Genomic DNA, 21,738 nt, shown 5'->3' on the forward strand with positions numbered 1-21,738 from the left:
AGATATTTCTCAGATTCACACTATTAGAGAAAGTTTGAATAGGGCTGTCTTATGAAGTGGAATGCTAAATGATGTAATCATGACTGTTTCTGGCCTTGCATGATCAGGGAGTCAATTCAGGAATTAGACCCAGCAGTAATGGAGGAAGTAAGAGGCTTGGCTACTTCCATTTTTCCTACCCCCCCCCCCCCCCCCCCCCCCTTCAGACACACACACACACACACACACACTTGCACAAAAACAAATGAATGGAAATCACGTTACCAAGCATAAAAAATTCCCACCTGCTGAAGTTGGTTCCTCACCATCTGCTGCTGTTGAGACACAAAGTAGGAAGAGGGAAGAAGGGAAGAGAAAAAATTCGTATTAGCTTCAGCACAGCTATGTGTTTAATGCTGCAGCTGTATTGCTACAGATTCAACTATATCGATAATCACATTTTGCACTATCATATGTGAAGTTTAATTTAAGTGTAATTCACTTGAGCACACAACACGTGAAGTCGGACACACCTGCTACCTGTAGGGTACAACATCCTGCCAACATTACTCTCCAGTGCTACCATGAAACATAACCTGGCACCGCATAGCATCCGATCCCCTCATCCATACACGTGTCCTGGTCAGTTGCCTAAGCCTAATATGTGTTCATTATTCTGGACCAGTGTAGGATTAGCCCCTGTGGTACACATACTGACTAGCTGCATCCCTGGCTCCCAAGACCCAGTCCAGCTTTGAGGCTGAGAGTTGGCCTGTCTACCATCATTACCACAACCCTCTATCTCCATCATTAGTTGAAAATTGCTCCAAAAGATGTGCCCGAAATTTGGGCACAGATGCAGAGGCAGTCGACCAAGGACATCAGATGCAAGGGATGATAAATATGATTGTCATTATTGTTAGGGATGATCAGAAATGTGTTATCAGTTGGCTGGATGGATGGATGGACGGATGGATGGATGGATTGATGGATGGACAAAAAAGGCCTGAATGTATTGGGATTTGTTGCTGCACAGAGCACATTAAGTAGGGATGTCTATTATTTCTCAATAGCTAATGATATTGCTTACCAATTCTTGCTTAATTAAAGTATGATTCAATGTCATGAACATTTTTTTCATCCACAGCACTGAATACTAATTAGGCATTAACATATGGAGAGGGTGAAGGCTGCATAAGCAGAAAAGCAGACATGGAGTGACTGCATTGCATGCAGGTGCAAATATATACAAACCCATCTGAGAAATCTGTTTCATTTCCAGCCACAGCACAAAGAACCATTTGGAGACCAGATTTCATTCTTTTTATAAACCAAACATCAGTGCTCAGTCAGCTTGTGCTCCCTGTGGTGTTTTTGGATGGGAAAATCAAATAAAGTGCCGTCAGGGGTTTTAAAGAATTTTTATTTTATTTTAACCCTTATTTCTCCTAAATGTCTAGCAAGCGATTTTCTAGATCGTTCAATGTGAGACGACTCTTGTGAGAAATTTTAGACATGCCTGAAACATACGATCTGAGTTGCGACAGCAGCGTCTGCAAACTGAAGGGAAAAATGATTCACTTAGACACAAATGTGATAAACAGATACAATTAAGGAGTGAACCACAGCCTTTAAGGCTGCTTTGAATGTGAGAGAGCGCTTCAACTGAAGCCACAAAGACTCAAAGCCAAGCACTTTCCCAACCTCTCATTTGCCTGGCAGCAGAAGCTCCCCTTTGTGTTTTGCCATGCGCAAGACCAATGTAATCCCCAAACCAAGCGCATTCCACGGTTCACTTAGTGTTGTTTTCTTTCTGCTGCCGTTCCCTCTTCAGCCTTACCATAAGGGTCAAGACGCACACTCACAAGCCCTCAGACACATACATGCACACGTACTGCACACGCGTTTGTGCACACACATATAGACACATACACACACAAAATCGCACACTTAACAAGGCCTAAAAAAAAAAAAAAGAACCAAAAAAACATATGCCTGAGAGTGCAGACAACAATTCACACCCACACATAAATACACATGCTGAGAAGACAGAGATACATAAAAGGATGGGTTTTATGTTTATCCAAGTGCTGAAGTGGTGAATCATAAGAGCACATAAAATATTGAAAGTACGGTGGCTTGGTAAAATTTATGTCTCTAATTGTTGGTGTTTCCTATAAAAATAACAAAACACCCCAATATTAGCTGAATCACATGGCTTACTTTCCATGGCAGTGTACATCAGGATAAACAATTAAAAAAAAAACAGACTCCACATTTAATAATAAAAAATGTTTATTTAAAAAAAAAAATAGCTACACGTTGCTCAACCAAAACAGTGAAAGTGCAACTTGCAACTACTGACCTAAGGTGCAGTCATAATGTTGTGTTTTTCTGCTGAACCTCTTAGAGAGGGGGAGCCTGAATGGATTGTTATCACAGTATGTATTTTGACATGTGTGAGCCCAGTTTGTGCTCCATCTAAAGCCAATAGTTAAACACTGGCTTTATAATGGCTGTGTTCTTAACATGAAGTAGGTAGTCAAAATTGCCTAATTTTACTGAGATAAGCATAAAGCCGGTCTGTTTAGTGTTTGCTTACAGTTATGTGACACATTGGAAGACACCGCAAATTAATTTTTCTGTCAAGTAATCTGACAGACAAGGGCAATACCTAGCATACTGTTGTACAATAAACACTTGATGCATTGATATTTCTTGAGACTGCATTAATAAATTTGTTGAACATGGAAGGTTCTGGAGATGACTTATTTAAATGGCTCCTCCTTCTTCCCAGGAGAAGGTACTCTCTATGAGATGATAAGCCTCTTTCCTGGGACATATTGGTTTAATCTGACTGACAGCCAGGAGACAGTAATAACCATCCATAATCTAAATAGGAACCAGCCAGCCTGTCCTGAATTGATATGACCTCAAGGTGTTCAGTGGAGATAGAGGAGCAAGTGCACAGGATGAACAAGCATAAAAACTATGCAGAGCATGCATACTGTGTATACACATTCAAATAGAGGTGACGATACCCCTTTATGCAGTATACAATAGGGTTCACAAATTTTTAACATGATGGTTAAATATGGTAATGTACACTGTATACTCACTCACATTCTTTTCTATGAGAAGCAGTTTTCATTTAGTCACTTTGCTTAGCAACTTAAGCATTAACAACTTGTTTTACATGCACAAACTTGCATGTGAAAACTGACATCAAGGTCACGCAATGTGGGCCAAAAGTCATGACAATATTACGCAGCCTGTCCACTCCATAATGTACGCGGGATCACTGAATGGTTTGCTGAAAATCATGAAAATGATGTGAATTCTATTCTGTGGCCTTCACAGTCACTCCATTTGATTCATAAAGTGTTTCACCCTTTCAGTTGAGTTCCAAACACTAGAAAATTAAAAGTTAAAACTCAAATTGACCCTGTTCCAGTGGCACATAGTGGAAGGAGACTGTTATGTTGAATTTTTATTTGCTTTCTTTAACATCAAGTTATGAGTAACTCACATCTGCAGTGTCTCGGACCATGTTGCACCAATGTTGCAAACTTTTGATGGAAAGTAAATTTAATTAATTAATTAAATTCATGGCATGCACAAATTAGCGCATCCATGAACTCGTCACTTCATATCTGCATTCTGCTTTGTGTCAGTAAGTCAGCCCTTTATATCTGTTTATTCTTATTTCTTCTACTCTCTGTGTACACATGCAGAGTACTCTACTGCAGCCAAATTCCCAATGAAATATCTTCTAATAGAGAACAGGCCCAGTATAAAACAGTGACTGATGCACTGCCAATTAAGGTTCATTGTTAACCAGGAGTTTTTTTCCAGCTATCTCAAAACTATTGCTGAGCAAAGTAATATGTATAGTTTAGAGAAATAGTTATGCATTAGGATTAATGTGAAGAGATAAATGTATAATTTTGAGTGGCGCTAGGCTGCATGAAATATTTAATATATTTTTCAGTGTTGTTTCCTAAGCATTAGCATTAACCCTACAGCCCTGCAAGGCTTTCATAATAAAGACAGCATTATTGTTGTGATGCACCTGCATTTGTCTGGGTGAGGGGTTAACGCAATGATTGTAATAACTTATTATTATGATAGCAGTGCATTACGCAGTCGTGGGAGCCACTGTCCGTTTTATGCTGCTGTGCTGACACTGACCCTCATGAATGCTTTGTATCCTGGAAAGGTAGAGTAGGAACTTAATTTTAATACTAGCTATTTAGAAGAATATCCAGCAGCTGTCTGACTAGATGCCCCTTTCATTTGTATGGCAAATTATCATGCAGTTTTTTTAAAGATAAACTAATGGAGAAATTTGATCTGATACAGTAGGTTTCTCTTTCTCTTTGGTTTACTGTGACCAAACTATTTTCTTTTGAGAACATTAGTGTTTAATTAGGATTAACCAGAAAGACGTAAACCTGAGTTCTACCTAAAATGAAGGCTCTGTAAAGCTTATCACTCTCGTCATCATGGCCAGTGAAACCATGGCAAAGTCAAAAACAATGCGGGTAATGGATCGTATTCCCATTTAGCAGTGTAGCATCAAAAATGACAGTTGGCTGTCACTGCTAATGATGGCAGCCCAGACACTCCTCGCTGGGGCTGACAAATCCTGTTTGTCTGTGCCAAGTATCTCTACTGTAGTTATGAATCTCAAGCAGTAAAACTTTGGTTAGAGTTTTCATGCTTCTTCCTAGCATTTGGTGGTGAGTAGGAGACATGCTGTTTTAATTAACATACAGTAGTTTTGAAAAGAAAAAGAAAAGATCCATAAAATTATCACACAAACCAGTTTAATTTGCCACAGACCGGCATTTAATTAGTCCATGACTCAAGTTGCAGCTTAAAATGTAGCATGTGTTTCACCCATAAATGAGCAACGACAATTATCACAGTCAACCTGCTCGTCACCTGCAGACCAACAATGTCATAAATCATTGCAGACTATTTCAAATGGTAATTCTAGGTAAGAGGTGTCATTTCTATGAGACACAATACAGCCAAATAATCATGTACACTTTGCGTGGTTAGGATGTTTGGAAAAGTACTCTGGACTAGTGAAAGTGCAGACACTCACAGAAATTGAGACTTTGTTTTGATTTGGTTAAAAGACTTTTACAGACATCAGCACAGCTTCCCATGAAGCCCATAGGAATTTATTTGTGAAAATATGTATCATCTTACTTCTTCTTACAATGAACAAAAGAAAAGATTGTTTAAAGTGGTTTGTTGCAAATGAGGATTTAGTTAGTGGCATTGCGGCACATATGGCAGTCTGTATACATGTTCTACATTTGCACTAAATATATCACCTTTCCCTGCACTCCATACCCACACACACACACACACACACACACACACACACACACACACACACACACACACACACACACACACACACACACACACACACACACAAACCATGAACAGATGCTCATTGCACATCTTTCTCCCACATAACAGCACCCTTAAAAATGTTTGTTCCATCACAACAGTGCTTATTAACATTAAATCATCCAGCTATGGAGTGGGTGGCTAACTGTGAAATGACTCACAGACACAATACCAACAATAATTAGGGAGGCATTGTTGAGGCACTTCCTTATCATTAGTTGTTTTCCAACTAATGACAAGGAAGAATGCGGTAGCACAACCCTTTATATCAAGTGGAGTGGTAAGCACCATCTCTCTGTGAATAAATAACCCATCCATCCTCATTTTACTTTTTGTCAGTGGAGCAGGAGTGCAGGGTAAAGTCTACCATTAATGTGTGCCTCTTTGACATGTGGTATTAAAAGGAAAAGAAGGCACTTCCCATCAGAAAGATATCAGAAACTTTTCCCTTACAACTCAACAGCTCATGACTTCTAGGAATGCTTTATGCACCATTACAAGCTCTATTTAATAAAACAGGACTAGGTATATTGTGAAAAACAGGGCAACAGATAGTGAAGAAAAATCCCATTGGAAGGTTTCTGGCAGATACTACTACCGTAGAGCTGTATTTCCTAACACAGGGCTGAAGAAAATGTCAACCTCTAGAAATACTTACACTGTTTTATAACGCAGATATGCAGGACACATGATTCAAAATTCAAATTTTATTGCACCAGAATGTCAATGACATTGTAGCTTATCAAGCTTATGATCCATCACAATAATCTCACTTGACTGAACTCTGACCATTACTCTAGGAGAAGAAGTGATTCTTGTGAAAATTAGAACGTGCCCATGAAATGACATATATGGCCTGACCTTGAGCACAAGGGTGAAAACCCATTAGGTGACCACTGTGTGCACATTTCACGAAAATACTACTAACACTGATCACTACTACAGGGGAAGTAACAGTTTTTGCCAACTGTGGAGTAACAGTGGAAAAAAGATGGCCCACTGAAGTTAAAAATGAGCAGAATGGGGGAAAAAGTGACGTTTAAGTGATTTTGAACATGGCATGAATGTTGGTGCAAGTTGAGGAGGTCTGAGTATTTCCCACACTACCACTACTAAGGTTTACAGAGAATGGTTGAAAACAGGAAATACCCAGTGAGCAGCAGTTCTTTGGGTAATATTGGCTTTGGTAATGCCAGAAGTCAGAGAAGAATGGCCAGACTTCTTTGAGCTAATAGGAAAGCAACAGTAACTTAAATAACCACAACCAAGATATGCAGAAGAATCTCTCCAAATGCACAACATGTTGAACCCTGAAGCCCCAAACTACTCCTATCAGCTAAGAAGAGGAAACTGAGGCTATAATTCATACAGGATCACCAAAATTGTGCAAGAGATAATTGGAATAAGAGACCTGTTGGCCTACAGAGCTCCACTGTCAAATGTTTTACTTGTACAATATGTGATATATTAGAATGGAAAGTAATTTTAGGTCAACCATCATTGAGCTGATAAAAATTGAAAATCTGTCTGCAACATTCTGTAGACCTTTGCCCAATGAATACTCATTCTAAGTTTCAGACGAATTTGCACATAAACAAGTAAGCAGTGATTGACTTTTAACGGAAATGTACAGTATTTCTTAAAAATGCTGAAAATTAGTGAAAAATCAAAAATTGAAAATCTGCAATATTTTGTTCACTATTACCCAATGAATATTCATGGCAAGTTTCAGAAGAATAAGATGATGAAGAAGGGAGGACAGTGGATTAAAGGTAAACATCAATGTACAGTATTTCTTGAAAAATTTGAAAATTCATAAAAAATAGGTTAAAAAATCTGTCTCCCCTATTTTGTGATGCCTTATCCAAAGTGTATCTGTGCCAAGTTTCAGAAGATTTTAAATAAAAATGACAGAGGAGTCATTTAGAAAAAAGTTGACAGACCGACAACGGGAGGCTTGGTATCAGATCTGCTCTGCTGACTATAGTTGACAGCGGAGCTAAAAATATTGCCTGGTCCGATGAGTCTTGATTTCTTCTGCAAGATTCAGATGGTATGGTCAGAATTTGGTATTAATATGGTGGTGTCATGGTGGTGGTCTAATGGTGTGAGGGATATTTTCTTTGGGCACTCTTTTGGCCACTTTTTACTAATTACCGCCACATCCTTCCTTACCTGAGTATTGTTGCTGACCATGTCCATCACTTCATGACCACAGTGTACCCATCTTCTGATGGCTGCTTCTAGCAGGATAACATGCCAGTTCAAAAAGCTCAAATCATCTCAAACAGATCTCAATCCAATACAGCACCTTTGGGATGTGGTGGAATGGGAGATTTGTGTCATGCATGATGCTTTCATGTTAATATGGACCAACAGACCAGGAATGTTTCCAGCACTTTTCTGAATCTGTGCCACAAAGAATTGAGATAATCCTGAAGGCAAAATGGTCCAAGCAAGATGTACCTACAAAGCGGGTGGTGTGTATATAGCAACAGCATTTAGCTGCTATTCACATGTCCTAGACTATCTCGACACGAGTCTGCTGCAGTTATGTGTCCCTCTCAAGAATAACCTTGGGAGACTCAAGTATAAGAGTATAGAAGAATAAAGAAACAGACTTTTTACTGTAGCAAGTATTCAAACCAAATGGGAACATATTCACAATATCAAAAACCTTTATAGGGTACATACTGTGTTCTGAATCAGCAAACCGATTTGGGCAAAAACAAAGCTATAATGTAAGAGGCATTTTGATTTTTTTCCAGTATGACTGATGAAAATAAATAAACAAAAGATGTAAAATTCCTTGAACCAATATGACAGACTGTATTATTGCACGTGACTGCATGCGGAGGGGCTGCTCAGTCAAATAGAGCATCAAATTGCTATTCCAAGCATAAGATAATGAAAACCCTATGGATGAGCCTGTCTGCAGAGAAGTGTTTTTGTAATGTGGTCAATACAGCACGCAGACATATCCCAGGTTTGATTCATACTGTGTTTTTCGACACGGAATCGATATGCTTCTTAAAGTCTAAGTGTCAGAGTGCAAAACAAAGTGTCAACAAAATAACATATGTTCTTGAAGGCGACTCAGCCTGTATGATTTATAGGGTTCTACCTCAAGAATACAGGAACAGGGAAAAAAATCTGACAGCCTTATAGGCAATTATCAATAAAGTAAAAACTCTCATGCTGGTTACTGTAACAGGTTACAAATTCTGCTGTTTAACTGACTACACAGGTAAGAGATAGAAAACTAAAACAGGCAGCTTGCCCTTCTGAACAAATCTATTCATTTGTATATTAACTTCTGACACTCAAAAACAATATTAAACTGACTAATGACTGTTACTCTGTTTAATGATATTCCTTGGCAAAGATTCTAATATGAATTACAGCAAATGAAGGTGTTGTTTCTCAGGTGCGTCCACACTGTGTCAAGGACATCACTTTTTACATGGATTTTGAAAGCCCACAAAGAAGATTGCCAGCAGGTTTGTGCCTTTGGTGTGTCTTATTGCAAAACCAGCAACATAATCATCACTGCGTATTCACCTTGTCTGCCTAACACTATCTGAAAATGTGTTAGAAACATAACGCTTGCTTTAAAAAAAAAAGAAAAAAAAAAGAAAACTTGTAATACAAATACAAAAACTGATAAAATAAACATCTAACAAGGGATCCTATGAGTATTCTGGCTCTTATATTATACAGAAAGGGTGAAAACCTTTCACAAACCAAAATGTCAATGATGTAGTGCCTTATCTGGCTCATAATCCATCACAGTTCACAGATTACTGACAAATGTGACCTTGACCTTGAGCACTATTTGGATGAAGACCCATTAGATAATCACTGTATTTAAAATGTTTATTTAATTCTGAGTAATAGGTTGAGTAGTAATAGGTTGAGTAGTAATTCTTGTGAATTGTAATAATAATAATAAGATCTAGCAGGCGTCTCTGTGCCAGACAGATTCAAAGGCACAGGAGTCTGAAAAGTGAAGCACATGCCTTAAACCTCTTTTTAATGATCATCAGGGGGCGATACCTGTGGTTTGAAAAAGACTTCCACTCTTAGGGAAATCTATGGGAAAATAGCCATGGCCTGGCTTGACCTCTGTAAACACATTCCTGACGGGTTTATGGGTTCAGTCACTCATTTTGGATCATACTGAATGAAATATTGAATCAATTTAAGAAATTCTGGTGATTCTAAATGTTGTAGAGGGTGATTATTCAGGATATGTTCATTGGCTTGCAACTTGTGACTGACAAAACACAACGATGGTGATGGAAAAAACATTCATCTCAAGGCTTCATAATGGGACAACAGAAACCAGTGAGTGACATCATGGCACCTACAGTATGTCCATCCACAGCCAGGCTGTGAATTTCTTCTGCTTAGATCCCTGCATATAGTCACAAATTGGTCAAATTGTTTTAAAACAGATGTTTTCACCCTCATATATGCAAGACACATTCTGCTGGAGTGTTGTACAACCAATAAACAAAGGCAAATGAGGTCCCTGAGTGGTAAAGCGCACAACCCCATTATGCAGCAGAAGCTTTTTCCTAAAATTTTATGGTAATTTTCCAGCCCTTTGTATCACAAACCACTGTTTACTTCAATTATCTGAGATGGAACTCTAAAGGTTAACTGCTATTGTCTTTCACAAAAAAAAAAAAAATATATATATATATATAATAATAAAAGCTCTAGACCAGCTGAACTGGCACAGTGAGGATTTTTTTGTTTTGTTTTTTTTTTTTTTTTACTTCAGTTGTATAATGCCTGTACATGATACACTAAACTGTCAAAGATGTCAGCTTTATAGTTTGTGACAGAGAAATCTGCTGTCTTGGGCTTTGGTATATACTTAAGGCAAACACCTACCAGAGCTGCCATCTGCTATGTATAAAATTTATTACTTGACACTTACAGTATAATGAACAACACCCAGGATCACAGTAGTTGATTAGTTCCTAAAAATTATTTTCTAGGAAAAAAAACATGATGGCACAGTCTCTGGTGAAGAAAAAGGTGCTTAAAGGTCATCATGACCACTTTCCCCATATGCAATGCTGTTTATATATAACTTGGAAGAGCCTCTGAAGGTAGTAGAATTGTTCATCCAGAGATTTGTCTCATACATAGAGCAAAAAAACAAGGAAAAACTGCTGCACTGCTGCAGACAGAGGATCACGCAGCCCCTCCGCTCACTATCAGCTGAAGTAGTTGATGTTCACAACACTGAACAACACTTTATGAGGAATGTCAAGAAGTTGAACAGTTATCATAAATAAAAGAAGGCCGGCACACGCTAACGCTAGTCATTTAACTATTAGCAGTGATCTGATAGCCACATTAGCCATCAGTTAAGTTATCATTAAGGTAGCTGCTAGCAGCTATGGCTAATAATAAAATGGTAATGATAATGGAGAAAGGCAGCAAATGTTATCAGGCCTGCTCATCTGTAATGTTAATACATAGTGTTAATTTACCATAACACAATTATTTCTATCTAAAAAGTATTATTTTTCTCTTAAAGTCATAGAATAAAGCTGAGAAAAATGTACCAGCAATTAGACAGAAACAGGGCAGCCTACCTTAGCTACCTCAGACAAATTCCTGTTGTCTACTAAGAGAATTTTAAGTATATATACCTCACACCTGAAAACTAGTGTGGTCATTGAAGTTGATTGTATTGCTCGAATCTTTAATTATTTATTTATTTTAAATGACTTCATTTTTTTGTCAGTTTTTTGCCCCTTGGTATCAAAAATGGTATTGAGTATCAAGTATTTTCATTGCTTCATTGCTTGAAGCAGTGAACATGCTACATGATTACAACTTGTCATTCAAATGAAATTACTCTAATATAATATAAAACTACTGCAGTATTTTTCAAGCAAGAGGCAAATATCTGAAATAAAAAAGGCATCAATCCACATCAAGTGGTCTCATTGTGTTTCACGGTATTCACCAAATTACAAAGAATCCAATCTTGAAAATATAGACCAAATCTTTGTTTCCTTTCCAAGTGTGTTGCTAAAGTATAATTTGTTCACATCAAAGAAGAGAAGAGAAACCCCTGACTCATTTGACTCATTCTGCTGTATTCCACATTGTTAGTGTAGAGAAAGGAAGGAGGGGTGAAACTCTCACTCCTCCTTAATTGGATGTAATAGCTGGAGGGAATAAACTTGGTTTGGCCTCAGGGAGGGGAAAGTAAGAAGAGAGAGAATATGTTTGAGAGGACCGAAAATGCTAAATATACATGGAAAACTATAAAGACAGACAGTGCAGCCCTAGTAATCTGAACACGTACGTAGAAACAGCTTTATAGAGATAAAGGCACAAAGAGAAATAGGAAAAAAAATTATACACAAATGTAGACCGGAATTAAAAGTCACCAGAGAGGATAGAAAGAAGAGAGAGATCTAAAAGCAGCACATCACTCAGATGAAATGGGTAATGATAGCAGAGCGCACGCTGGCCACCAGGTCCTAGTCCACAGAGAAGATAGCTAGGCCTTTGTTGCAGTGACATTTGAGGATGAGAGAAAACTTAGGTGCTCCTATTATGTCAGTCACTTGGTGAGGGCATTGCTTTACATTTCCCCCCTCTGAGTTAAACAGATTTCTATATCCAGTCGAAATAAGGAAAAATGATATTCTCATTTTAAAAAGGTCAAACAAAGTTTTAGTCAGACCAGAGTTTATAATGGGGAAATTTAAGTCTTAAGTCTTAGAACCTAGGTTAATAAATCTGTGGTGACGTTTGATGTTGGTTCAGCTTTTTAGTTACTCCTACGCGCAAATATAAGCCATTTACAAATTTCAAACTGTGTTGATATTTTTGAGCTTTGAGTGACTGTCCAAAGAAGTAAGAAGTCATCATCAGCTCTGCAGGAGAAATGTCATAAAAACTGATACCAAAAAACATACGTGTGCTTGTTTTTTATGGTACCAAATACTGTATATGGCATATAAAGAATACTGCATTATGTTCAGGCTATACTTTGATGCACAATGTATAAAAATATCATTTTCTCTAATGCACTTCTTAAATACTAAATTTAACCCATTGATGCATACAATCATACAAGTATGATCATCTGAGTAACCCATGCAAGCAGTTCTGCTGCATTAAACCATTGTTTTGTTTCATTATTAGTTTCTACTGGAATAATATCAAACTAGCATGCAAAAAGGGGGAAATCCCAACCAAACTAAATATAACAGAGCGTTATTTAATTGAATGAGGCAATTGCACACATTTACTTTTATTAGCTGTTAAATCAAAATTTGTAAGCAATGCCATCTCTCTCTCTCTCTTGAACATACTCATTCATCTCAAAGTAAGTCGCAACAGAGAGTGGTGTGGGCATGGCAAGAAAGCAAGATTTCCCACTGGCAGGACAATCTCAACCCACAATGCACTGAGTGTATCTAATATACACTGATCAAGCATAACATAATGACCAAAGGTCCCCCCCTTTTGCTTCCAAAACAGCCCTGACCCATGGAGTCATGGACTCCACTAGACCCCTGAAGGTGTGCTGTGGTATATGGCACCAAGATGTTAACAACAGATCCTTTAAGCCCTGTAAGTTGTGCGATGGGACCACCATGGATCTGAGCTGTTTGTCCAGCACCTCCCACAGTTGCTTGACTGGATTGAAATCTGTGGAATGTGAAGGCCAAGTCAACCCCTCAAACTCGGTGTGCTCCTCAAATCATTCCTGAACCATTTTTGCTTTGTGGCAGGTTGCATTATCATGCTGAAAGAGGCCACAGCCATCAGTGAATACCATTTCCATGAAAGGGTGGACATGGTCTGCGACAATGCTTAGGTAGGTTGTACATGTCAAAGTAACATCCACAGGACCAGGGTTATTATAGTTAACGAAAACGAACGAAATAACGAAAACTGAAATTGAAAAAACATTGTCGTTAACTGAAATAAATAAAAACTATAATTAAAAGGAAAAAAACGATAACTAATTAAAACTGAATTGTGAGTTTACAAAACTAACTAAAACTAACTGAAATTATCGATAAACTGACTTTCATTTACTTGTTTTTTGGGGGTTTTTTTTAAGCCTTGTGGATTGATATGAAATCATTGTTTCCACTCTCCGAGTTTAAGCTGGGAGCGCCACAGGACAACTGTGTGAGTGCGCATGTGCGTGCGCTCACCGCGCTGGTCCGCAAAGTAATGGCTGCGGTCTGCCGAGAAAGCGGCAGAGTCCCGTATGGAGGTTCTTTGAGTACAAACACCTGCACACGACCACAAGGTAATTAACACTCACAATCCAGCTACACAAGCATAAATGCGGACATGAGGTCGGCAACTTCTGTAGGTTGTGTACAGAGGCCGCAAAGACCCTGCAGGTTTAATTAGCGAGCATCTAACCAAGCTAGCTCCAAAACAGAAGCAGCTTCAGGTGGTGAGAACATCAGGATGCAGATGGATTTGACCTTTGACTCCTTCAAAGAGTTTGTTTTTGTTTAACACCACATGTAGGCGTTATTAATCTGCTGCACTGATGCTTAAGTTTATTGTGGAGTTTATTGTAGAATTTATTGAGTTTGGGAGTTCATGTTTTTCTTTGTTTCTCCCTGTTGATGCTCATGTGTGTCCTTAATATTACACAAATTTAGCATGTCTTGTGAACAGTTGGTTGTTGACTATATTTCTTTAAACTGTATCTTTTGTCAAGTTTTCATTACACAATAGTCACTTTTGCGCCTTGAATCTTGCACCTGATCAGGTATGAAAATACTGAAACTAATACTGAAACTAACTGAAACTAACTAAAACTAAGCATGAAACCAAAAATAAAAACTAATAAAAACGAGCAAAACCACTCTGAAAACTAATTAAAACTAACTGAATTAGAGAGAAAAAAAAGTAAAAACTAACTAAAACTAAACTATAATGTAAAATCCAAAATTATTATAACCCTGCACAGGACACAAGGTTTCCCCAGCAGAACATTTCTCAAAGCATCACACTGCATCCGCTGGCTCGCCTTTTTTCCCATAGTGCACCCTGGTGCCAGGTGTTCACCAAGTAAGCAATGCACATGCACCATCCATGTGATGTAAAAGAAAATGTGATTCCTCAGACCAGGTCAACTGCTTCCATTGCTCCATGGCCCATTTCTGATGTTCATGTGCTCATTGTTGGACCTTTTGGAAGTGGACAGGGGTCAGCATGGTCACTCTGACTGGTCTGCAGTTATGCAGCCCCATACACAACAAACTGTGATGCACTGTGTGATTTTGACACATTTCTATGAGCGCTATGAGAGCCAGCATGAACTTTTTCGGCAATTAGAGCTACAGTAGCTATTCTGTTGGATCGTACCACATGGGTCAGCCTTCGCTGCACACGTGTATCAGTGAGCCTTGGACACCCATGACCCTGTCGCTGGTTCACCACTGTTCCTTCCTTGGACCACTTTTGATATCTACTGACAAACTGCAGAACGGGAACACCCCAGAAGAACTGCAGTTTTGGAGATGCTCTGACCCAGTCATCTAGCCATCACAATTTGGCCCCTACGCTTGCCTATTTTTCCTGCTTCTAACATCAACTTTGAGGTCAAAATGTTTACTTGGTCCCTAATATTTCCCACCCACTAACAGGTGCCGTGATGATGAGATAATTAGTGTCATTCGCTTCGCCTGTCGTTCAAAATATTATGCCTGATTGGTGTATTCCCCACTCCCATAAGGAAGGAACCACATATAAGCAGGTTAATACCAGACAATGGCAGGGACTGAATAGTAGCCAGTTGACAAAGCATAAACCCAGTAACTTTCTGTAACATATTTGCTTTACAGATATTGACACGGTATTAATCTTCCAATGTACGGTAACCTTCATCAGAAAAGAAATCAGCCTGTTTTCCAAACTTTTAAACAATTTCTTCCACATTCAACTAATGATTGCAAATTGGCACGCTTCCAGCTCTGCCTAGAATGATGCAAGAAACAGTGAATACATAAGCAATGCCATTTGTTTGTTTCTTTCTTTTTTTTATTTGTTGTTGAGCTGTACATAAGGTCTGGACAGGCATACTAAATCATCTGTGGTCCAAAATTCACATCCCATGATCGGTATGGTATGGTTGAGCTCAAGTCAGTGTGAGGTTTGAGGTATCACCAAACGCCATAATCACGTCAAAGGCCTGCACACACAGAAATCTATCTTTGGAGTCCTTGACATAAAGCAACTTCTGTTACCAAAAAAGCATCCAAAAATGGAGCTCAAAGGATTGGAGATCTTTATTCCTAGCCAGGAGCATCCTCTGAATTTATAAGTTTGGTTATGCTGAAATCCCTTCCTTGCTTTTTCTTGCCTCCACTGCTCCTCTGACTTCATTGTGGGAGTGTGCTAAATTTATTTTTTAGACACTCTGTACTGAGATATATTCCCACAGGAGCTCAAAATTCCAGATAAGACCATCAAGGCTAGAGTCCAAGGTGTGGCTAAGACCTAAACTGTGCTTGGAGAAGGAAAGAGTGAAGTGGCTTGAAGGGAGGGGGTTTAAAAAATGCCCATCTAGCTTATTTCTTTTCTTTTGTGTAAAGGTCTCCATCCTTGTTAGGAATAAGCTGGTCCCCCATTCTGCCCTCTACTGTTCTCATTACTGTGCATCCTGCCTCAGCCAGCTCTAAGCCCCACAGAGGTGCACGGAGGGCTTTCGTCTGAGGATAAGATCGATACCTCTCCTCATCATGGGCCAGGGGCAGCGATAATGCACTCAGCCCAAGGCCTAGAGGGTTCACAGGTTTTTTTCAGCAACTTTTTTTCAGCTTTTTCTGAGGTTAACCAGTACAGTACGAATCATCACTACTGAATAATTTATGCAATGGTTACAGAACAACAGAGGCATTTTAGATGTGAATTTAATGTGCTAAAATATCTATAAATTATGTCAACTTTCAAAAAGTCATTAAAAATTTTTTTCCATACACAGAAGCAGTGGCACCTGAGGAAAATATTCACTGGCCACATCATGGATCTGTCATGAATGCCTTATAATCTAATGCTTACAATTTGGATTTTACATCGTTCAGCCCTGAACATCCAAGTAATAATGAACAGGTGGTTCAAACAGCAGATCTAACAGTGCACTGTGCCTACCCAATTCTCTTTTATATGCAGTGTCTTCCCTTGATACACTAGGTTCAGTGTAATATACAGCACACACAATCTAAATGTCCACAATGCAAACCCAAGTCATTAGCAGAGTTTAGGGTCTTATTCAAACATCTCATGCATTACGTAATAATAGCTGCTTTTTCAAAGGTATTGCATTACGTTACTTAATAATTCCCTAGAGAAAGAAATTAGTTGCAAACACATTGTTACATTACTTGTGAATTACTCCATAGCATGGCCTGACATGCACTGTCAGACTTAACAGCTAATAATAGAAAACTTGGGAGCTCCAGTTCCATGCACTGACACAAGTACCTATCATAATGAAGAAACACAAGATTTTGTGATGTATTAACACAAAGCCAAAAAAATCAGTTGGAAACCAGCCCAAAGAGCACTTCCTAGTGCCAAAGCAATTCTACTGTTTACCTAATCTCTGAACAATCTTAGCTGATTTTACACTGCAAAGTATTTTATTTTATTTTATGTTACTGACACGAGGTATTCAGGAGAAAGTTAAAAGCTGCAGTACTTTTTCAGGTCTACTATCCCTTTAGGCTGATGATAAAGGGAAATTAAAGATGACATTCCTTCCATTAGCCCCTTTTCCACCGACCAGGTGCCGGTGCCAGTGTTTGAACACTGCGTTGAGCGTTTTTTCTATCGCAAATGTACTCAGTCCTCGGCCAAAAAACGGATTCAGCTCCGCCACCGCAAGCTAGCTGGTCTGGAATCAAGAACGTGTGATGAAAGCAGCAGAAGGGTGTGACTCTGCCATCTCGACGTAAAGTTTTCTACCGCTATTTCACTGCATGGTGTGTATTACTCAAGAAAAGCGATGTGATTTTCACAGCTGTGAGCCTAAGGCTGAACTTGCTGCTTTGTATCAGTTCTTATCACAGATAAAAGGACGCAAAGTGCGTACTGGTCGTCTTGCTCGAAATCGCTGTCTGTGTATATCTTGTGCCGCACACAGATGCTGCACTAGTTTTGTTTGGACCATAAATTATGTTCATAGCACAACAGCATGTTCTGTCACGTTTGTGCCTTTCGGCTTCCATGTCCAGACAAGGACCTGCCCACACTCATACGTAAAGGATCACTTTGCAAAGCGCGGTGGAAACGCGGGCCTGTTCTTAAGCTTTTCGCCAGTTCATTGGAACCAGCACCAGCACTGGCATGAGCAATGGCACCTCGGTGGTGGAAACGTAGTAATTGTTGCATAGTTCTGCATTTCAATCTAGAATACTGAGTTTATAAATAAGACTCTTCCACGGCAAAGTAAGCTGGGGTGAAGAGGTCAATAATAATGCCTCTGCTTTTCTTTTGATCGGTTCGTGCGGTAGATGATGTTTATATGCAGAAAATGGGTAATTCATAATACAGTATGTCATACATAATTAAACTTTTGCAGCTTTAAATTATGTTATTGTCACAAAAAAAAGATACAGTGTTTTTGTAAGGTATTATAGTTGTATAAATGCTAAAAACCGGTTAGTTTCCAAGATGGCAGCAAGGCAACATGATAACATAATATCTGATATAGATAAGAATGTTCAGAGGTGTAAGATGTATCTGTGTGTCAAGTTTGGTGGCTCAGCTCCTAATGAAGAAAGCGTTTGAGGACAGAGAAACAAATACGCAAAGTTTTTGTGTATTTTAGTAAGATAAGAAGGCAAATACACCAAACTGTAATCAAAAGTATAGAAAAGAAGAATAAAAAAACCCTTCTTTTATTCAGTTTGCTATCTATCAAATAAACTGTTAAAAACATAAATATGGATGCCCCTCAGTCACAAAAATAAAAAGCCAAAACAAATAAACAGCGCTTAAATATCTTCTACAAGCTAACTCTCAGACTGGCAGAGACACATACTGTAGTATCAAGGCTTTTTGATGGATTGTGCTAATTATTATAATTCAAAATCATCCTATTTCAGGTTCCTGTTAATTAAGAGCCAGCAAAGCTAATTGGATTAAGTAAATACTGTATATTATTTTCTAATACAGCCACTGTGTAAGGGAGCAATGCCACTTGGTGCCTTTCAAATTTTTAATAACTGCAGTCATTAGATTAAGTCTTTGCATAGACCTACTGAGCAGTGTGACACAGCTGCAGTGTATATCATAATGCTAATTACTCTAATGCCATTACATCTGTGTACATGTCAGTTCAAAACTATATTAAACACATATATTATTTTTAATGGTTTCCACTCTAAATAATGGGCACATATATCACTTTCCTAACCTGCTGTCTTTATTTTCAGCTGCATGCTTTCCCATCTGTCTAAAATTCTTGTGAAACTGAACGTGTCCTTTTAAAAAGCAAGCTAATTTGAGTTTCTGTTCAAATGCAAAGGTCTGAAGGTATTGGTAATTTACCATATTTGTTCTGCATGTCCTGTTGAAGGGAAACTCTGAAAGACACCTGCTTCCCACCAACATCCACTGGACGGCTGATGTTCTGATGCAACTTCCCAACATGCCTCTCTGTCTTCGCTCGGCCCCCACCTCCCCCTCTCCTCTCTGCACGCTCATTACAGATGCCCTAGTTTGCTCGTGAGCCAGGAGAGCCTCACTAGCCTCATTACAAACTTGGACACCTCCCATCTTTTGTACCTTTTTTCCAGACAAGATCTCCCACATTCATGCTTGTATCCCAGAAGTAGTATAAAAAAATTCATCAAACATGTATAAAGAAGTAAAGCTCACATCTCATCTGAGTCTTCGCAGTAACCGCCGAGGAGAAAGGTGTCTGTGGCGGAAAGTGCCGCTGCAGATTAACAGGCAAAGAAAGAAAAATAGGCGAAGCAAAAATGCATTTTAGCTGAGAACTGTGTCACAAATTCATAGGATTAATGCATATTCAACAGCACATCTAGGCATTTCTTTGACCCTGTTCCTTAAATGTTTACCTCATTAGCTCTCTTGTTGTCATGATGTTTTGCATTTGGCATTTTGGATGAAAGAGAAATTATGCCGCACAGACACACTTTGTGACTGAGCAACACTGATTCAAAAATCACAAAGAATGCACGAGTACAGCAAGTGCAAATGTTTAGTCATTTTCCCCAGCTTTCGTAAGTCCTTGTATGAGACAGACAAAGAGAGCTTCAGAGAACCAATCAAAATTTTGATAAAAACCAGGAAATGTGTCTAATTTAATATTTCCATTTTTTTTCTTGGTCATTTTATTAAGAAAAGATTTGTGTAGATTATGCATGTTTATTTTCTTGTCAAGAGTCACACAGGAAGACTAAAACATGCAGCTCACATCTGTCCCATGGATCCTGCAGCCTGTTAGCTTAGCATAAAGACTGGAAATAGGAGGAAACTTTTTCATTCACCAACAACACCTACCAGCACCACTAAAGCTCACTAATTACACAGTTTACAATATAAAATTGTGGGCAAGTTTACTGGCCAACCTCTGGCCAAATCAGTGTCTCCACCGAGTTCACCTGTGATGCTTTTTTCTTGAGGTCTGTATTTTCACATTATACCCTAAATGTTCCATGTTAAAGAAAGTATATCAGACTGCTAAAGAAAAGGCGATTTTTTTTTTAGTATATGGAAAACACTGAGCTCATTAGTGCAAACACTTAACTTTGTGAATAAAAATATATATGCGTAAACTATAAAATACATGTCTGAGTAAGAATTATTATAATATTCAGCCAAAGCAACCTCATGCAAAGAATAGTTGACAGCATGGCAACGGAGCTCAGCGATGACAGTCATAATGGGTGTATTTTATGGTCAATCTCCAGCTTCTCTGTTCGACACACACACCAAACAGTGAGTTCAGGTAAAGTAAAAGATGAAATTGACAGCAACTATTAACTTACTTTTTTACTAACTCCTTTTTTTTTTGGTAAAGCATCCTTGGGTTTCTTGAAAGGTGCTACACAAAGTTATTATTATTAACCACTCTCTTTACTCTAAGTACACTGCTCAAAAAAATAAAGGGAACACTCAAATAACACATCCTAGATCTGAATGAATTAAATATTCTCATTGAATACTTTGTTCTGTACAAAGTTGAATGTGCTGACAACAAAATCACACAAAAATCATCAATGGAAATCAAATTTATTAACCAATGGAGGCCTGGATTTGGAGTCACACACAAAATTAAAGTGGAAAAACACACTACAGGCTGATCCAACTTTGATGTAATGTCCTTAAAACAAGTCAAAATGAGGCTCAGTATTGTGTGTGGCCTCCATGTGCCTGTATGACCTCCCTACAACGCCTGGGCATGCTCCTAGTGAGGTGGCGGGTGGTCTCCTGAGGGGTCTCCTCCCAGACCTGGACTAAAGCACCCGCCAACTCCTGGACAGTCTGTGGTGCAACGTGACGTTGGTGGATGGAGCGAGACATGATGTCCCAGATGTGCTCAATCGGATTCAGGTCTGGGGAACGGGCGGGCCAGTCCATAGCTTCAATGCCTTCATCTTGCAGGAACTGCTGACACACTCCAGCCACATGAGCTCTAGCATTGTCCTGCATTAGGAGGAACCCAGGGCCAACCGCACCAGCATATGGTCTCACAAGGGGTCTGAGGATCTCATCTCGGTACCTAATGGCAGTCATGTTACCTCTGGCGAGCACATGGAGGGCTGTGCGGCCCTCCAAAGAAATGCCACCCCCACACCATTAAAGTTTAAAGTTTTAGTTAATGAACATTTTTTCTGATTTAAATTATTTATAAAAAATTGAATTTACTAATAAATTAAGAAATATTAATACATATTCAGGAGCAGTATTAAAAATGTATTCAGATTAATCAAATTAAACATAAGGTCACAGACTGCAGTTAAATATTGCATTAACAGATTTTAGGATGGTACTGATCTCCTTGTCTTGTCAACACATTTTTTTTAATTAAGAACATATGGAAGCTATGATGAGCTATTCTGCTAATAAGCGCTGCATCACTGTTTACTGTCTCTCTGCATAGCAGGTCCTTTACCTGCCGCAATGTTTCCAGTAAGGTTAAGGTTATACAGGTAATTCAAAAAGTAAAGCTCTGCTTGATGTTCCTTTTCAACACAGGAAACATGTTAGAAGGACATAAAGAAGTACTTGAAAAATATCTTCTGATTCTTGTTCCCCTTCACACCCAAAGGCCTAAGC

General features: G+C 38.8%; 1 protein-coding gene across 3 annotated transcripts in view; it reads right to left on the reverse strand.

The window, feature by feature from the left end:
- edil3a (EGF-like repeats and discoidin I-like domains 3a) overlaps nt 1-21,738 on the reverse strand; it is a 125,662-nt gene that overhangs the window by 89,499 nt on the left and 14,425 nt on the right. The window contains exon 2 of one of the 3 annotated variants that reach the window (XM_030738295.1): nt 285-311. The exons of 1 other annotated variant lie outside the window; for it this stretch is intronic. In XM_030738295.1, the coding sequence (XP_030594155.1) occupies nt 285-311 (27 nt within the window). Of the gene's footprint in view, nt 1-284; nt 315-21,738 lie in introns of all 3 variants that reach the window. One more of the 3 variants, XM_030738294.1, reaches the window with a different exon arrangement.

Source organism: Archocentrus centrarchus, chromosome 9, assembly GCF_007364275.1.
Source record: "Archocentrus centrarchus isolate MPI-CPG fArcCen1 chromosome 9, fArcCen1, whole genome shotgun sequence".
Taxonomy (NCBI): Eukaryota; Metazoa; Chordata; class Actinopteri; order Cichliformes; family Cichlidae; genus Archocentrus; species Archocentrus centrarchus.